The sequence below is a fragment of the Rhinolophus sinicus genome, linkage group LG01, assembly GCF_036562045.2.
Source record: "Rhinolophus sinicus isolate RSC01 linkage group LG01, ASM3656204v1, whole genome shotgun sequence".
Lineage (NCBI taxonomy): Eukaryota > Metazoa > Chordata > Mammalia > Chiroptera > Rhinolophidae > Rhinolophus > Rhinolophus sinicus.
The window spans coordinates 162,107,253-162,127,143 of NC_133751.1; the positions used below are offsets into that span (position 1 = coordinate 162,107,253).

General features: G+C 36.0%; 1 protein-coding gene across 1 annotated transcript; it reads left to right on the forward strand.

Annotated features, from left to right (window-relative positions):
* The first annotated feature begins 441 nt into the window (after positions 1 to 441).
* RBM45 (RNA binding motif protein 45) lies at positions 442 to 14,929 on the forward strand. The gene is made up of 9 exons (XM_019739299.2): positions 442 to 874; positions 4,865 to 4,987; positions 7,145 to 7,271; positions 9,375 to 9,497; positions 10,282 to 10,461; positions 12,473 to 12,602; positions 12,775 to 12,859; positions 13,057 to 13,220; positions 14,729 to 14,929. Exons 1-9 carry the CDS (start codon positions 575 to 577, stop codon positions 14,919 to 14,921), a joined length of 1,425 nt encoding a protein of 474 aa, XP_019594858.1. The 5' UTR covers positions 442 to 574; the 3' UTR covers positions 14,922 to 14,929.
* The last annotated feature ends 4,962 nt before the right edge of the window (positions 14,930 to 19,891 follow it).

Consider the following 19,891-nt stretch of genomic DNA (forward strand, 5'->3'; position numbering starts at 1 on the left):
GTTACTTTTATCTCTGTTACCGTTTGGCTATTGCAAGGGCCTCAATTTCCTCCTCTCCATTTTCTCAACAAATGAGGCTGGTTTTGGATGAGCTCAAAGGTTCCTTTCAGCTTTAAGGCTTTTTCTGTTTTAATTCTGTCCTATGGTGGTGGTCCTCTATTGAGTTTATGACCAAGATAGCAAATTTTGGGGGAAGAATCCTTGGCTTCTGTTTGGCGGGGTGGTTCGGGGGATGGGAGATAAAGCCAGAGTTGGAAAGGCCTGTGCACCAGACTGGGCCGTCCTGGCCACAGGGCACTAGCTAGCATTGCACACCAGGTACTTGTGCCTGGGCTCCGCGGGATTGAAGGCAAGGACTGGACAAGGCTCCCCCGAGTCGCCAGGGGGCGCTGCAGGCAGTTCTCCGGAAGCCGGCACCCGGCGCGGCCGGACAGTGCCAGAGTCTTACGTCTTCCGGAAACAGAGCCCCGGACTCGCCACTGCTGGATTTGCGACAGCGGCGGTGGTGGGCACGGCGGAAGCGAAGAGGATCGAAGGGGACGGGGGCCTCACTCCAGCCCCGGGCTGGAGAACCATGGACGAAGCAGGCAGCTGTGCGAGTGGCGGAGGCTTCCGCCTGGGCGTGGACAGCCTGGACGAGCCTCCCAACAGCCGCATCTTCCTGGTGATCAGCAAATACACGCCCGAGTCGGTACTGAGGGAGCGCTTCTCACCCTTCGGCGAGATCCAAGATATCTGGGTGGTGCGGGACAAGCACACCAAGGAGTCCAAGGGCATCGCCTTCGTCAAGTTCGCCCGCAGCTCGCAGGCCTGTAGGGCTATGGAGGAGATGCACGGCCGGTGCCTCGGCCCCAACGACACAAAGCCTATCAAGGTGCGGGTGCCCGAATCCGGGTACCCGCGAGGACGGTGTCCGGGGGGGACGGGAATGGGTCTCTCGGGCTTCCCTGCATCCGCAGCACCTGCTCCCTGGAGCATTGTGGGGGCGAGGGAAGGGGAGGATGGCGTTGGGGAGAGGGTTTCTTAGGACCCGCCCGCGAGCCTACACCGGGGTACAGTGTTTGGTGGGGGGATGCGGACAAAATATCAGGCCAGGCGTCTGCTGCAACTCGTGCTGCAGAGCTGCAGTAGCTTGCCGGCCCCACTCCCTCCGCCCCCTCCACGCCGCCTCTAAATCAGAGCTCTGGACTCCTGGCCCAACTCTGGCCCTGGCCTGATTTGAGGACTTATGTGACCCTCTCTCAGACCCCCCCGGTTTATCAATATCATAATTGATAATCCGACTTTGCTTCAGGTAGGTATGGGGCTTAACAACATGATAAAAGTACATTAAACTGTGGCCCTCTGGTGTTGGGCTTTTTCCCACTACCTGACAAAAGTTTTCATGTATATAAAATTTAATGCAGGTGATTAAAATGGCTGCTATTACAGATTCATCACTTTTTTTGTGATTTTTAAAATCATTTTAAATAAGCCTATTTGTGAAGGTATCAATGCCATACATTTTGTTACTGCCACTTTTCTTTGAAAGCACACGAAGGTAAATAGCCTTAAGTAGAGCCAAGTCATTGTGATGGCAGTGTAGTTGTATTAAATGCTTCTTTGTATACTTAGTTCACCCCGGTGGTGTTTATATTAAGTTTCTGCACTTGTCTGTAAAATTAAGATAACTGACACATGGCAGAAAGAGTACTTTTGAGGGTTATGTGACTTAATTTGTGCTTTTAGCACAGTGCTTGGCACAAGGTAAGCCTTCAGTATGTACTATTATTTGTTAGTAGTAGCCAAGATATCATTCCTTACTTTCTGTGAACTCAGTTCAGGGCCTAATCTTGAGAATCTCACGGTTGCTTAAACTGTACCCTTCACCTGTCCTGTAAAATTAGTTGGTGTATTTGTAATTTTGTTGGAGCTTTCCACAAAGTCTCTTTTCCAAAATTTTTCATTTTTTTCCCACCTACAGAAAACTGAGAAGAATATTATAAATATGGCTTATATAAATGAAAGACTCAGAGATATTTCAGTCTCTGGGGGTCTTTTACCTCTATCTGCAAAGGAGAAGGAGCCTGGGTCTATACCAACAACACAGTAGACAGTGGACATCCTTTCTCCTGCTAGCTCCCAAACCCTTTGAAGTGGGTGAGAACAGATCATCAATAGAATTAATTAGAAGGCCACAGCATATGCTAGGTCAGGGGTTTGTAAATATGGTTTCTATAGGGCCAGATAGTAAATGTTTTAGGCTTTGTGAGCCACATACAGTCCATGGTCACACACTCTTTGTTTGAACAGCCCTTTAAAAATGTAAGAACAATTCTTAGATCATGAGCCGGAGAAAAACAGGAAGCTGTAGTGTGCTAACTCCTGTACTAGATTGATTTTTTTCATCTCCTTCTAATTACGATCTTAGCAGAGAGGGTTTTTATACTTTTGAATATAACATAACCACAGAAATCCTAACCAAAAAAATTCTCCAAATTTGAAACTGGTTGACCACCCCATTCTGCCTTGATTATATTCCTAGAAGAGAAGTGAAATTCCCAACACTGAACTGTACCCTCCCTTTTAGCCACAGAGAAATGAAATTATTCCCAAAGATAATTAAAGGTTAAATTCTGTTTTTCACATTTTTGTCCACTCATTTTCAGCCAGAGGGTTGTTTCACTATAGTGCCTAGCTAGACAGTCGGAGTTCATTCTTCAGCAGCAGCAACTTGGGCTGTCTTTCACTGCAATGGATTTTTTGTTGATTTTTTCAGTATTCCTAGTTAAATTAATTCAGCTTTAATTTTTCTCATGTACTTTTGCGAAGTTCCCGAGGATCTACGAGACAAATTAGAAAGTTTAAGCACCAGGTCTACATTCAGAAAAGATTGTCCAAGTAAAAGTCATCTTGTAACCAGCTGCATTATCTGGAGGAAAGGGTTAAAACTAGAGAAAAATCTTGGTTTTTAGCTTTGCAAGAATATCTTTAATAATTTAGTGCCCATAGTCTGTGAACATAAAATTTCAGGGGAAATTGACCATTAGATATTTAAAGAGACATACGGTCTACTTAGATACTGTCTCCTTTATCAGAAAATTTCAACAGTATGGTCATCTAAAATTTAGAAATGTGTGATCTGATGGCACCTCCAATCTCAAATCTTGCCTGAGACTCCTTTTTTCCCCCCAATGTCTTCCCATATACTTAAAGGTTCCCAGTTCGTTTTTGCCTATTGACCGCATCCACCAGACTAAATTTTCTATTGAGCCATTTCTGCATTGCTCGATACTCTATTACTAATGTCTCATACAGTGCTTCACATAGTGGGCATATAGTGTAGATTTATTGAAACTGGAAATAGACTCTACCTAGAGCTATGTCTGCAGCTGTGTCTTGTAAGCAAGACTCTACACCTCTGTGACAGCTGTTTTCCAAGCAAACAAAGCCTTCTTTTTCAATATTCCTAAAATCTCATGGCTTTATAAGTTCTGGATCCTTTTAGTTGCTGCCTCATACTCTATAAAATTCCATAGCTCCTGGCTTTCTCATTCTTGAATAACATACAGCCCCCCTTTAAAGAAGAAAAAACCCTCAAGTGCCATTGTGTGGTGATTTATAGTTTATTACATTCTTTCAAGTTATAAACAATAAAATAGCCATTAAAATTCGTATGCTTATGGCTCCATAAACAAATCCACAATCCTATTTAAAGATTTTAACATTCCTCTGGAACATAAAAACCAAAACAATTTTACAAATTAAATAAAGGCAATACCATGAAGCTAATTTCAAGTAATGACCTAATGTCATAGATGATGTTTCAATAAAATTAAATTGCCAATAGTAGAATATAGAGCTTCAAGTCATTTTTGTGCATTTTTTTGCTCACATACATCATTTGGATGGTCACTAATATGATACTGAGTATGGTTAAATTACCTTTTTTAAAGATTAATATTAGAAAATTAAAAATAGGGCCATCTAGAATTACACCCAACTATATCAAATGCCGCATTAAACAAATGGACTAAACAGTTAAAAGGCAGGGATTGTCAGGCAAGATTCAAAGAAAAGACAAATACTGTCTATAAGAGACAATTTAAGTATAAAGATACAAAATAATTGAAAGTAAAAGGATAGAAACAGCTGGTGTATCAGACAAAATGGTCTTCAGCAGGAGGAGTATTAACAGGATTCTTTCTGAAGAATACAAATGTCAGTGAAAAAATACACAATAATCCCTATTGTTTATGCAGCCAATAATAGAGCTTCAAAATACTAGGTTGGTGCAAAAGTAATTGCAGTTTATAAGGTTAAAAATTGCAAAAACTGCAATTACACCAACCTAATACGTGAAGCATTATTGATAGATCTAAAAGGAGAAAGGTAAATTCACAATCAGATTTTATACTCTTAGTATCTGATAGAACAGCATCTGACAGAATCAGTAAAGATGTAACATTTTAATAACACTATTAATCACCTGTAAATTGGCATTTATTGACCATTGTACCCAACAACTGCACAGTACATGTTTTTTCTTTTTAAAAAAATGTATTGGGGTGACAATGGTTAGTAAAATTACATAAGTTTCGTACATATTATTTTTCAATGTACTGACTATTGCTTTTGGTAAACCAAAATCCGAAAGTAAAAATACATTTGGAAAAAGCACAGTACAGAGATTGGTATTATCTCATTAAAAAAAATCATTGCAATAAAGATAGATTTAAAAAAATTTATACGACCCTATTATATTGCATTTAACCTAACATGACTCTCATACTAATAAGGAAGGAAGTATACTTAAGGAATAGGAAAACAGTTAACTGGTTTTTTTCACATTCACGTTATTTTGTGGGTTTTGTTCGTTTCTTAGGTTTTCATTGCTCAGTCCAGGTCATCTGGAAGCCACCGAGATGTTGAAGATGAAGAACTTACAAGAATCTTTGTGATGATACCAAAATCCTACACAGAAGAAGATCTACGGGAAAAATTTAAGGTACTTAAGTTTTCTAATCCAGTAGCATCTGTGATAACTCCCAATCCTAAATTGGTGGTACAGTTACTAAATCTGAAGCGTTGTTTGAGATAGATCATTAGATTGGTGGTGGAGAATTAAATAACTATTTTTAAATCCTCTATTTCAGTCTGGTTTTTAAATATTAAGCCTAGAATAAATTAACTTTAAAGAATATATAAAAACTGGAAAATAGTAATAATGAAAACACAGATTCAAAAAAATGAATGATCAAGCTCGGTTTTAAGTAAGGTCACACACCGAGTGGTAGAACCAAGATTGAAACCTAGGCTCTCTGAATCCAGAGCCTTCTCTTGGTCTTTACAATTTCAAAGCACCCTCTTCTGGCTTCTCTCTATTACCTCTTCTGTAAGGGTGAGTCAGGCAAGCCTGAGTGTGTGAATTGTATTATCTAGTCATTTTCACAGGCTTATAGTATGTTAACATTGTACTTATTCACAGAAAAGCTTATTCTTTCTAGAGTTTTTTGTCCTAAAATTAGGCCTCTGGGGAAGTTATATTTAAAGAAAAAAATTATAGTTCTGAACTATAGCAAGATTATAGTAAATGAAATTTGAAGATAATGTTAAATCTCTATTTAGCCATTTACTTTTATAAGCAGTGATATATTTTCACAAAAATTATTAAAAAGCAATTTTAAAATCGTTTTGAATTGGATAATTTGAAAAGGATAATTTTTTTATCCTTTTTTTCATTCTTCTTAGTACTATGAATTGGGTAGGCAACAAGCAAGAAAGAAAAGAAACAAGTGGTAAAAAGTATTTTTCAAATTCCCAAGTGAGAGTTGAATAAAATACACGTACTTCAGACATGACAAATACCAGAAATATACCGGGGGTGCCAAAAAAATGTATACAAATGGACACTTTGGTTAACATTACTCAAGCAGTAGTTCGCCATAATCAGAAGTGTCTGGACGCTGATGGTAACCACTTTGAGCACCTCTTGTAATTGCAGAAGTCAGACGTGACTTGTATTCATTTTTTGTTATCTGTATATATTGAGTATTACAATTTTAATACAGTTTTCCTTTCCTAAAGTGTGTATACATTTTTTGGCACCCTCTGTATATCCCATACCTCCTTTAATAGTAAGAAAAGTTTTTACCTTGTATATTTATAAATTGTTATCTTTTTCTGAGTGAACAAATAAGACATTTTTATCTAGTAATTACGTTGCTAATTGGTTACATGAGAATTTTGTAAAACAAATAATAAATACTAAGACTTTATATCCCATATTCCAACATCTAATAAATAAACATTTACGACACATTTCTCACATAGAATATTAACTTTCTGAGTGAACCAGTGTGTTTTAGAGTTATACTTTGGGAGTCTCTCCTTCAAAAGAATACACAACCATTTGTGCTTCTGTTAGAAGACAGACAAATGATTACAGTTAATGTTTACTGAGTGTTAAGTATGTTCCAGACTCTGTACAAGCACTCTAGGTGTATTAATTCATTTAACCTTTAAAAGAATCCTTTGAGGTATGTATAGCCATTAGCCCCATTTAACAGATAAGGAGGCAGGCACAGAGAGTGTAACTCAACTACCTAGTTAATAAGTTGGCTGACCCAAGATTTGAATCTAGAAGGTTCAGTTCCAGAGCCTCTGCTCTTAACCTCTACTGAGCCACACTTTGGAGTTCTTCAGACCATGTACAAATTCTTACTCTCCCTCCAGAAGTCAGGCAAGTTATTTGATTTTTCTAAGGCTCAGCTTCCTTATCTATGAAGTAAGCTATATGCACACACATATCACACACGCATCTCACACACACATTCGTATGTGTGTGTGAGATGCGTGTGTGATGCATGTGTGTATATCCTTCAGTGATTGTTGTGACAATAAGATAATATATGTAAAGCAAATGCTCAGTAAATAAAAATTATTATTTTGGTTATGTTGTTACTTGGTTATATTATTGTTATGGTTATTTTTCTAGTGCCTCATTAGTTTGTGACATTTTGATTCCATTATTAAAAATAGCAGTAAATTCTAATTCTAATTTCTTTTTTTGCAAACAAGAGGTAAAAATAAATTTTAAGTTCTCAAATAATCTCTTCAGTTATTAATTTTGACTTCTCTAAGATAATTTTTTTCACTCTTATAGGTGTATGGAGATATCGAGTATTGCAGCATTATTAAGAACAAAGTCACTGGAGAAAGTAAAGGTTTGGGCTATGTTCGATACTTAAAACCATCACAAGCTGCCCAAGCAATAGAAAACTGTGATCGAAGTAAGGATGTATTTAACATTGTTAAAAACTTTTCTTAAAATTCTAATTATTCTAAATAACTGAATCGAATACTGGTTTTTGCTAATAACCGTACCTGCTAATTTAATCTTAACGATGAGAGTTTAAATACTATATATAGTGCTCAGATGAAAATTATGTTGGGGCTGTGATTAAGCTTTCATTGAGGCACAATCTTGAAGAAAACTATGAGCAACTGCATTAACTTAGTAAGTGAAAGTTGCCATATTTTGGTTATTCCATGGGTTTTGGGGCTTTTTTTGGTATGTGTTTTTAGAATATTAAGTATTAAAAATTGACCTACCCTTTCAGGGTTGTTTTTTTCTTTCCTTAATTATTTATATTAAAAAAACTCTTTAAGTTTTCTTTAATTGTTTAATTGTTTATATTTGACGTAAGCCCTAAATAGAATTAAATATACTAATAAACATGTAAGTTACAGATAGGGTTTATAAGGTTTGCTAAGATAGGTAAGTAAATATACATTGGGTTGATTTCAAGCTAGAGTGACATTAATTTGATCTTCTGTTGTTGCTGGTGTACATAATGAAGAATAAGAATTATGAAGAAGCCAAGGAGAATTTCCTTTGTTTTCATACATTTAGTTAATATTGACCTTTAGAAATGAATTAAGAAATCATTAAATAAGTGGGTTTCAGGATATTATAAAAATCTATACGTACTGGAAAGAATTATTGTTAACCAGTAGAATTCTTAGATAACCCTAAAGTGCACACCAAAATTTTCTCTCAGAGTCTTCTAAATTTCTCAGTCAGCCGGTATTAATTGTGTACCTATGGTATACTCATCAATATGTTAAGAAGAGGGATACGAATATAAAGCAGTTTTGGCATTTAAGGAATTTATAGCTATATTGTATAGCCAAGATCCAACAGGCCAAAAATATAGAACTCTTAAAGGCTCTTTGAAAGCAAGGAATATGTCTTATTTGTCTGTTCTGTCACTTCAAGTACCTAGTACAGTAATAGACCCTCAATAAAGATTTGAGGTCTTAATCAAAGATATTGCCATTGATAGTAGACTCAATAAAAATTGGCCACATGAGGAAAATATTCAAAAGTGTGTGATATAGTCTATCACTGGTGAGAAACAAATGCACTAAATGAGCACGGGACTGCATTGGAGTAGGATTTCCATCTGGTGTTGAGTAGGCAGCCCGGAAGGTGACGGCAGCGTTAGCAGGGGCACAGGCACATAAGCATGTCTTTGCTTAGTACTGTGAAGGCAGCAGTGTGAGTGAAGCAGTGTCTCTGTTGAGAAAGGACGGAGGTAACGAGGTACACTGTAAGCAGGTGGGAGGTAATGAAGAGTTCAAGCCGAGTCTACATTTGGATTCCCTTATAGATTGTTTTAAATGGAGAAAAATAATAAAAACTGTTGTAGGACAGTAGATTTAACCACAGCACCAAGTGTGGATTTCCAGAGGAAGAATTCAAGATGGCTACTTTTATTCTTTTTGGAGCCACTGAATAATATGATGAAAACTGTGAACCTTCTTTCTTGAAAGGTGCACATGCATGCGTAACAATTTTGTTTAAAGTTTCAGAAGGTGAAATGGAACCTTCCCACCTTTTGAGTTCATCCTTGAACCCCTGGTTAAATCCTGTATCCCGAGGCAGAGACCAATTGAAGCGTTGTTGTAATTAGTTGAAGAGAATCTAAATTAAAAACAGAAGCAGGGAAGTTAGAGTGAAACATAACCTATTCTAAATGGATTTCAAAGGAAGAATCTTGAAGACAGTTTGACTGAAGAAGCCCTGCAGGATTCTTCTATGAAGGAGCCCGGGAGAATGAATGACGATGTCATCTGTGGTTGGGGGAAGATTGGAAAGAATAGCATAGAATTGCTGATCTTTCATATTTACACTGACCCATAATGAGATTCTTGCTGTTTCTCGTTTTCTCTTTGCCATCATCCAAAAAAGCAAAGAAAGAGATCTGGTTGTGTAGACTTCGTTTTATACAGTATATTTACGAAGCTAAGTCAAGCACTAGTAATCAAGTATATTTGCAGGTGTGTTAAATTTGCTATGAAGCTTGAAATTCATGGATTGTCTTTTTCAGGTTTTAGGGCAATCTTGGCTGAACCCAAAAATAAAGCATCTGAATCTTCAGAACAAGATTATTATAGTAACATGAGGCAGGAGACTTTGGGGCATGAACCTAGAGTAAATATGTTTCCATTTGGTAAGTGGGCTACCTTCACACTAATAGTATTAGTATATATAATCCTGTTTTGAGGTTTTAGAAATACTCTTTTATTAGCAGTCTATAAATCTCAGTGTCCAGAAGTCTAACTGTAGTGGGTTTGTTTGTTTTTTCTAAGAAGTTGGTCATGACTCCTCATGTCCTTAATATTTAACACTTATTTCCACTTATTTCCAGTTTTCTCTGATTAGTCATGCCTGATCTAAATATTCACCTATGTCACTGCCTCTTTTTTGGGTGAGCTTCTACCTGTACGCAGCGGACCAAAAAGTATGAAAGAGCTGTACAAATATCCCCTCAGTATTGAATCCTAAAATTTTATCCCTAAGCTACTGTTGCTTTAAAATTAGAGCTGGAGAAAGGAGAGGAATGACAAAAGTGGAAGCTAGAAAAAAGGGAAAAATAGGTGATGGAAGTAAGACCTGTGAATGTTATTTGGCATAAGCTTTGTTTTAGGTAAAACACTTCAACTGTTTGCAGTTTTGCATATTGAACATATTCCTGTGAAGTTGGACTACATAGTACTGCTTATATGTCTGTGTTGAAGGCTGAGGAGTGGGGAGAGTTGTCTGCTTTCTTGCCGTTGGTCCCTTCGGATAGTGCTGAGGACCAAGAGCGTTCCTCGGTCATTCAAAATGTAGTGACTTTGTTTAATGCGATGGACTTAATGAGTTCATTTTATTTTCTAGTAATAAAATGTTAAATGAATTCTTGAATGTATAGAAATTTAAAGATTTACTTTTTTGTATATTGTTTGTTGGAGAGCAACAACCTGAATTTTCAAATTTTGACAAGAATGACAACAGAGGCCAGGAAGCTATCTCCAAACGCCTGTCAGTTGTATCAAGAGTTCCTTTCACTGAAGAGCAGCTTTTCAGCATTTTTGATATAGTACCAGGATTGGAATACTGTGAAGTTCAACGAGATCCTTATTCAAATTATGGTAAAATAATATCTATATTGTTTTTAAATATAATGTGTTTTAAAATGGCTTTTTCTCCAATGATACTTTGTGTCAAAATAGACCATTTTCTGTTTCTAGTTGTACAACAAAAATACCTCAGGTAGAGTCTCTCTCTATACTCTTGATTAATGCTAGGTAAGTTCTAAAACCCTTAAAGTTTCCTATTCATCCCAAGTCTCTTTTCTTGAACTTCATACTTCAAAATGAAACTCCTTTTCTTCGTTTCAAGTACCTGATTGCTCTACTTCTTTTTCTACTTCTTCCTGTTCTTAATACAAGCAAGGCTCTAACATCCATTTGAACTTTTAACTAATTGATTAATTAATTAAACCTATTACCTAGTGTCAGCTTAATCTTTGTATTTTTTTAAGCCTATTGATTCTTTTAAAGGCTTTTTTTTTTAGATGGAGGCATTGTTGCATAATGGAAAAAGGTTGGCATTCTCTTTTGCATCAGACTCAGGTGCAAATCCCAGCAGTGGCACATAGCTCTGAGACCTTGGCAAATTGCTTATCCTCTCTGAGCCTCTCTTTCCTCATCTGTAAAGTGGGACTATTAATACCCTCTATGCCAGGGTAAGATAAGAATTAGAAATAATGAATGTGGAATGCCTAATGTAAGTCCTGGCGCATAATGGGCACTCCATAAATCTATGGGGTTTGTTGGTTTGTTTTAGAAAATTGGAGGTGAGGGGTGGTATAGAACAATCATACTTGGCATCTTTCCAGTACTGTAGATCTATGTAATTTAGTCCTTTTAGGGTGTCATGAATGTTGAGTGGAATTAGGGAAATGAGTCAGGTCATATGGGCTGACAGGCCTGGAGTGTCCCCACCCTTCCCACAGACACCCCCACATGCTCAGTATTGCCCTCCCCAGCACTGGTCTTTTAGCAGAACAGCCCCTCTGAACCTACTTGGTAGCATCTCCAGCCTTCACCCAAATTTACACTGTCATTCTTTTTCTGATTCTAAGGCACACGTTTTGTGTTTTCTGGCACACTTGTTGTTGTATTCATATGTAATTCTGTTTTGTTTTCTTTCCTTTTTATCCGGTATGTTGAAATGTATTTGTTTCTTTATCTTCTGTATTGTTTCTGTGGTTGGATGTGCCTGATAAGTACATGTGTCATTGGAATACCTTTGTATTAATAGAGATATCATATAGGTAGAACACTATTTGAATTTCAGTTTTATATGTTCATTTGCTTTCTGAGTTTTATTTTAATTTCATTAAAATGTTGGGATGCTTAAGTATAGAGAGGAACATTAAATCAGAACAGTGTTTTCCCCAAAGTGGTTTACATTACAGAATATCCTGAAAACCTTTTGGTTGTGTTACAAGCTCCTGGGGTGTCCATATCAGGACTCCCGTATAAAACTAGTCCCCTCCTTAAGTATCACTTTCGTGAATTGAAATCTACCCCTTAGCTGAAAGCTCTCCAAAGGCATGTGAATTATGTGACTTCTCATCTGAGACCCTCTGTTGCCTACATTTTGTTTTTCATACATAATCACTGTCCTCTCTTTACCAATACAGCAAGACAAGATGACTATATACTCTTTCAGATATCACTTCTCATTCCATTTCCTATTCAGTATGATAGAGAAATTTTTAGAATTTCAAAGTCAATTTCAAAGAATAAAAATTTAAGAAAAACTGGTTGGTTTTTAGGTATATTTGCGTCATATAAGAAAAGCCAGTATTCTAAAATTAAACTCATTGGATGGAACTTATGCTAATGATTCCGTTTTCCTTAAAATACCATGTTCATATTTTTACCAAAATCTGGCTTATGCTTTACTTTGTAGGAACACAGGTTTCACCCATACTCGTATGTGTAAGAACTTTATTTTCTGACACATTTGATTCTGTATTTACTAGCAGTATGATATTAGAGTATTTCTATATTGTTTCATTTCTGTGGCAATACAGGCTTTAGGTACTCTGTTTTCCTTTTAATTTTCTGTATATTCTCTACTTTGTTTTAGGTCATGGAGTGGTTCAGTATTTTAACGTAGCATCAGCTATTTATGCAAAATACAAGTTACATGGATTTCAGTACCCTCCTGGAAATTGGATAGGTGTTTCCTTCATTGATGATGGGAGTAATCCAACAGAGTAAGTACCATTCTAGGAGTGTCTAAAGCCAAGCTTTGGGTACGTGATTATGACTTGAAGAATAAAAATAGAAAACAGTTGACCTCTCCAGTGAGGGGACAACACAAAACAAGTTACTGTTAAGAGACAGAGTATTTCTGGTGTTCTGTAAATTACCCGTTGTTATCTCCAGTCTCCTTAGAAAAATGGCAACACAGATGGTAGCTGCACAGCTTGCCTCAATGGTGTGGAATAACCCAAATCAGCAGCAATTTCTGGTAAGTGTGTAAGAATTTAACCTTCACAGTACATCTTTAGGATAGAAAAGAAATGTGGTCTATGTTTATAGAAAAATTTTTCAGAGCTATAGTAAAAGATCACACAGGTGCCATGATACACATCTCTTTAGGTCTTGGCTTAAGATCCCTAAAGTGTAGTTTTTCTTTTTCTTGTTTTGTACCTAACTCTTCAACAGCAATTTGGAGGAAGTTCTGGATCACAGTTGCCTCAAATCCAGACAGATGTTGTACTTCCATCATGCAAAAAAAAAGCCCCTCCTGAAACTCCTGTGAAAGAAAGACTTTTTATCGTGTTTAATCCTCATCCTTTACCTTTAGATGTATTAGAGGATATATTCTGGTAAGATCTGAATTCCACATAGTTACATTTTATAATTTAATTTATTTAAACCAGTAATTTAAGTACTCTTACAATCTTGAAATCTAGAGATGATTTGTTCTGTGGTTTAAAAAACTCCTTATTGATACCACCTTTTAAAGTGTATGATTGTTTCCTTCTCTTTTTTTATCATTCACATGTCCTAAGTCTCCATACAGAATTAATTTCCTGTTACTTTGTTTTGAAAGCATAAAATGTGTAGGATTGTTTTAAAACATTGCATGCACAGAATGGACAAATCGTGTTTCTTGATAGAAGATGCACCTGTCCTCTAGAATTCTTGTCACATATCTTTTCCTTTGTAGTTGTAATTCAGCTGAACAGTGTTTACTAAGCATCTTCTATTTTGTCAGCACTCTGTTGGCTCTTTAAGGATGTTATAGTTACTACATTGAGTAAACAGTTACTTGCTTGTAGTATGTAATAAGTACATAAAAGGGGAAGGCTCTTGTTTACTTCTGTGTTTTTAATATAATTCCATTCTTAAGTTTTTCTTTTTGGTCTTATTTCATTTGCCTTCCAACAATGTTAGTGAATTAAAAAGATAGATAGGAAGCTTGTTAAAGAGCTGTACAAAATATCAGGGATGTGGTTCAGGGATTTTCACTTTTCTTTAACTGACTTATTTTGTTTATTTCTTGAAACTGTCTTCCGTGCCAGGCAGGCACTGTGCTAAAAACTAGAGACATTATATACACAAACTATTACATTATGTAAACAAGACATGATAGTCTTGGTTTCTTAGAGCTGACCTCAATCAGGAGACAGATAAGTAAATAGGAAATTGCAACCTGGTGAGATTGGTGCTATGAAAGGAATTGGACAGGCTATAAAATACACAGGAGACGCAGCTATCTTAGAAACTCTGCGAAGACTCCTTCAAAGAAGCAAGGTATCCTGGAGACCTGAAGGTTAAAAATAATTTAGCCAGCGAAGAAAGCTGGGTGTGTGGGTGGTTATTCTTACCAGAAAGAATGTGAAAGGAGATCATTAGAATTTGGACTTGGAGCCTGTGAGGGAAGATGAAGCTGGAGAGGACAAGGACCTGTCAGGAAAGGCTCAGGGGCGTTTAGGGAGTTTGTCTCACCCTGGAGGCCATGAGGAGCTGCTGAAGGGATTTTGGGAGAGGAAATGATTCTATCTGTGTTTTAGAAAGAGCACTCAGAAGACAGGGTCAGGAATGGAGTGGAGAGGGACAAGTCCCGGCATCAGGGAAACTAGTGGAGAAAGTATTGAAGTAATCTAAGGAAAAGATCAGAGTGATCTGCATGAGGAAAGAAGCCTGGATGAGAATGAGGAGAAACTGACTGGTAGAGGAGCTGTCTAAGAAGCAAGATTGACATGAATTGGAGATTGAATATGGGAAGAGGGGTGAAAAGGGACTCCAGAGTGGACCCCAACTTTTAGAGCCGAGCAGCTGTATTTATCAACATCAGTTGATTTTTTTTTTTTTTTTTTCTTTGTTTCAGTCGTTTTGGTAACCTGATCGAAGTTTACCTTGTGTCAGGAAAAAATGTGGGGTATGCCAAGTATGCAGATAGAATAAGTGCTAATGATGCGATTACGACTCTACATGGAAAGATCCTGAATGGAGTCAGGCTTAAAGTTATGCTGGCGGATTCCCCAAGAGAAGAATCTAACAAACGACAAAGAACTTACTGATTCTCGAGGTAAGCCCTTTTTAATCTGAATTTTAAAACAGACTGGCTAAATAGTATAGTAAGAGGAATACGTGTAAGTACTTCAATGATGGAGTTTCTTTTTAATGATTTAGAAGTTGTCAGTTAAAAACACTGTGGCTTTCAGCTTCACTGAAATAAAACCACAGCTCAGGTTAATTTTGCAATATATCTTTTAAACTTGAACTTTTTAAACTTAATAAAATGGTTTTGATGTTTACTGTAAGCATGTTTTTTGCCTTTCTATAAAGTAAGATTAGATTTCAATTTGGAACATTAATTAATTTTTGGTTTGTGAATGTCTTAGATATTAAGAATTGGACTTTTTATTATGTGCTTTCATAAACTTTCAAATTGAAATACTTTTAAAGATTTTTAACTTGAAGAATTAATGCCTTGAGTTATGAATTGAGGTAATTAGAAAAGTCTTTATAAAAAATGTTTTGACTTCTCACTACTAAAGTACCTAAAAAGAAAGATCACATAATAGAGCTTCGAACCTAAATGTTAGTGTTTTTCTGGACTTATATTTGTGAGTTTGTGCATTAAAACTACACATTCGGAAAATATTCTGATAAACATATGTGGATTTAAAAGAATAACACTGACAGTTTACCACAAACTCTTCTATTATAAGTCATGATACGTACAACCATATAAATTCCTTTTTCTTTTATTAGTTTTCAGAAATCAAACTTAAATTTATTTTTCTATGATAGTTAATTCATAACTTCATGGTTTGGGGAAACAGTCTTTAAAGTTAGAAATGGTCGACTCTTTTACTTTTTTTATTCTGTAAAGGAATTCTGGGTTTTAGGGGAAGCTGAGAGTTTTCCTGTTCCCACACACCAACTTCCCAGCTCCACTACTGGTCAGGTGGTAGCCATGGGCAAGCACTTCAGATTCAGTTTGAAGTTACTGACTGGCTTGCACGTGATTTTCCTTTCACTTCAGGTTTTCTTTTTGACCAGTTATGAGAATTAGCGAATATCAGGATGAATTGTCTCAAACGTTAAGGCTAACGACCCTTCCGCTAATGAGCAAGTCAGGTGATTAGTGTCTGCTTCCTAGAAGGCAGTTGGCAATAGGAAATGTCCTTTGGGTCCATTGTGAATAATCCTAAATGTCTTCAAATGTTTTATTTAATTACAAAACCACTCCCATTACTCCATACAATATAGAAATAGTAAATTGTTAATGAAAAAGAATTACCAAGTCTTTCTTGTAACAAAGCAGTTTTTGTGTTTACAAATAAGATGTTAAGAACTAAACTTTGTTTAGACAAGCTGCCTTCTAAAATAGCATGAAAAAATATGGTTATTCAACTCTGAATTTTGAACATGTAGGTAACAGATTCTTACTTTTATTCAAAGAATCTTTGTCCTTAAAAACTTTTCTTAGTAGTGTCAGAAAAATAAATAAATCTTGTGGTTAAGCCTTTCCTAATGATTATTTATATAGTATAGAGAATATAGACTTGAAATCTGGGTTCAAATTCCAGCTCTGACACTTAACTGGCTGTGATTGCACAGATCTCTTCACCTTTCTGAGGCCAAAATTTTTCATGGGATTATTGAGAGACTGTTAGTCAGCAAAATTCCTTATAAAATTCTTAAAAATGCTTTTCAAGTGTGAGCTAAAACTCTTGCATTGGTGACTTAAGTGAAACCTTTGAATGTCTTCTCATCCAAATGCTCAGAAACTAAAAGTTTAATGATACAAAACTACCTCGTGGCCCGTGATGCTATGAAAACGAAACTTTATAACACCATGTTTTCCCCTGTAATAGTGACGGACATTCATCCAATTTCCTGCAGTAGAAGAAGTGCATATTCTTCAGCATGACTAGCCATGAAATATACACCTATCCTTTTTCCCTTGGGTGAACTTTTATACATATTCAGGGAAAAGATAAAGGAGGGTCAGATTAATGGAAATTCAAGAAGACATAAATACCACTCGCGAAGGCTAGTTCCTTTTGTCTTTGAGGAGTAAGCCTAGGTTTAAGTGAGCCATACCTAGGAAATAGGAGAAGAAACTGATCTAAGAATATAACTTTCAAAGTAGTTGAGTTCTATTTTGACATGAAGTTGATATGCAAAATACATTTCTCTTTCTATTTGAGGAACATATAGAAATTTTACTATTTCAGAGCATTCTGGTTCTGTACTAATTTACAGCCTTTTCCCTCCAGAAATTCAGTGCCTGCTTGCATCACCCTTCTGAGTAAGTTTGGTTTTGCTTATTTGGGGGCATCTCTAATAAAGTAAGCAGATAACGTTGCTTATATAGAAATAAAGGAACTAGTCCTAACATTTTAGGAATACAATATGCGATAGCTATTTCCTTTCAGGTGATGATTTTCATACTTGTGTTGTGTTCTTTCTACAGAACAAAGACTAAATAATGACATAATCCTCAGCTGACTGACTGAAAATGTGACTGGACGCACTCCCTGTGGACAGTTGACAGCTTTTTTTTTTCATACACCTGATAGTCTGTGCACAACATTGTCTTGTCTGGGGAGCAGGGATTGTTGACATGTATTTTTGAATCCACACGTTAATGCTGAAACTAATATAGTAGTTGTTTCTTAGAGCACTATGTTGTTATGTGTAGCAGAAATAAAGTTTTCTTTGCTTAACTAAATCATGCCTTATTTATGTGAAAGGTGAGAATGAAAAGTTTAATAGCTAGTGTCTAGAATTTGACTGAGAGACATATTTCATTGATTTTGAGATGCACATTTTTCCACTTCTGAAATTGGAAATGTTTTAATTATCAATTGTGTGCCATAGTGTAGTTGACAACCTTTTTTCCTTTCATAATGAAACATAAGATAAAGATGCTTCTTTCAATCAGCTGCATCTTAGATTCAATAAAATATGGTAACTGTTACTCAGTCTACACATGCACATTGATTGCTTACACTTACTCTTAAGACAAGAGCCAGAAGACATAGCATTAGAAATATACTGTATTTTTATAGTTATACCAAAATGTATTGATAATTTTGTAAAGATCTTTTAAGATTATAGAGCAACAGTGATGAAGAAAAAATTAAGTTGTTAATAAGTTTAAATAAATGTCAGTGGCTTTGGAGGGTGGACATTTTGCCTTTGTAAATACAGAAATGTAATGGCCACTCCAAAAATAGGTCATGTAAGCAATTTTCAGAACAGACTGTGATAGGAAGGCTGGTTCCTTTCAAAAAATTAAAAATTAGGAACCTACTATGCTTGTGGTTGAAAATCCAAGAAAAACAACTTTTTATCAGCTCTTGAGGTAAATGCTATATATCAAAAAAGGTATATCTAAGTCAAGAACTTGGCACCTTAAAAGAAAGACATTAAAAGTTATATGCAGTTGTTAAAACATTTCTTAATTATGCCTCTAACATTCGGAATTAAACTAAAAATAGTGAAATTCACTGAACATAATGTTTCATGCTTGGACATCTCTCCATTGAAAAATTTAAAAAATCTTTTTGAATTAGTGATTTTAGTAAATTTAGATAAGAAATTTCCAGTCTTATCTTCCCAGGCAAGACTTACTGAATGAGAATTGAACCAAGTATCTTTCTGTGAGCCAAAGAGCATATTTAAAAAAGAAAGCAGATACTCTCTTTAGAAATGAAAAACCTAAATGAGGAGAGTTGAGGATTAATTACTGGAGGATAGATTTGTTCATTCCCCAACTCGTTTACTGCGCACATTATTCCATTTTCACAGATTGGAATTAAATTGTGCCCTACGAGTTATCTGGCTCTATCACTCAAGTAATGCTTGAATTCCCCCAAAAACTTTCCTGTCAGGTAGTTACTCTAAAAGACGGAAAAGTAGGGAACTCCTCCCTACCTCCTACCTGAATCTATTGCATCTTTGGTTAATCCTCAAAATTGACATAATTTGATTGCCTATAATTTTCGCCTCTTAATCTTTTTAAGTTTTTCAGTGGGCCATAGAGAGAAGTTGAATCTTTCACATGGTAGCTATCATGTACCCTCCTATCTTCCAAATTTTCTATTCAAATTAAAGAATCCCAATTTCTCCATTCTGCATTTAAGGTCAGGTAGCCAGTTCCAACAAACAGTTTTGGTTTCAGTGAGGTGCCTCATCTAGGTTTATTGCCCTGAGTCCTTCATGTAGATTCTTAAAAGATTTGTATGATAGCTGTCTGCTGACAAACACTTCTTTGCTTGCACAGTGCAACCTTCTGTTGTGTTTTCTCCCCCAGTTAGTTACCTCTCAGTGAACAGTGGTTATGTTGGCTTTGGCATTTAATCATAATCCTCTCAGTCATTTAGCCTTACTCCTGCTTTCCTTGCAGTTGCTCTCTAAAACTATTTTTAAAAGCCAGAATGTCACATTTTTATTAAAAATGAGGAAATTCTAGAATCTAAGAAATAGCATTTAATACTCTAGTACTTATTTCTTCACCTAAATGTTTTCTTCTCAAATGTATGTTGGGTATAAGGACATAACATGGAGATATTTAGATGTTCTGTATATGTCAGTTACTAAAATTGCTGACATAGCAGAGTTTTTATTAAGTACATATTTCTTCAATTAAAAAAAAAGCTAAACAATACAGGTTAATAGATTTCTCTTTTAAATATATGGTTCAAATAATAATGTTTTTTTAAAAGCCCGATCAAAACTTTCCTGTAAGTTCATTAAGTCAGGTCTTTTATGATAGTTCACAGATGCTGAAAGCAGCAATGAGATTCCCTGCTTTTCGAGCATCATGCCCCAAATTATGTTCCTTGAAATACTACTGTCTTGAGAGAAGTCAATAAGTGTCCTTTAGGAAAGAAATTTTCATAATCATATATATAGAAAATGTTCAGTTATTAGTTCCACAAGTTTTTTGACGATGAAACTTCTCAGAGCCTTTAATATGCTATCAAATACCGTCTCTGTTATCTCTAAAAGAGAACCATAGTTTACAGTT

Bases quoted from the DNA above. Each gene is read 5' to 3' on its own strand.
- RBM45 (XM_019739299.2), top strand. From the start codon at position 575: ATGGACGAAGCAGGCAGCTGTGCGAGTGGCGGAGGCTTCCGCCTGGGC. The intron at 7,272-9,374 runs GTAAGGATGTAT...TGTCTTTTTCAG, and splicing joins AATAGAAAACTGTGATCGAA to GTTTTAGGGCAATCTTGGCT. The intron at 9,498-10,281 runs GTAAGTGGGCTA...TGTTTGTTGGAG, and splicing joins AGTAAATATGTTTCCATTTG to AGCAACAACCTGAATTTTCA.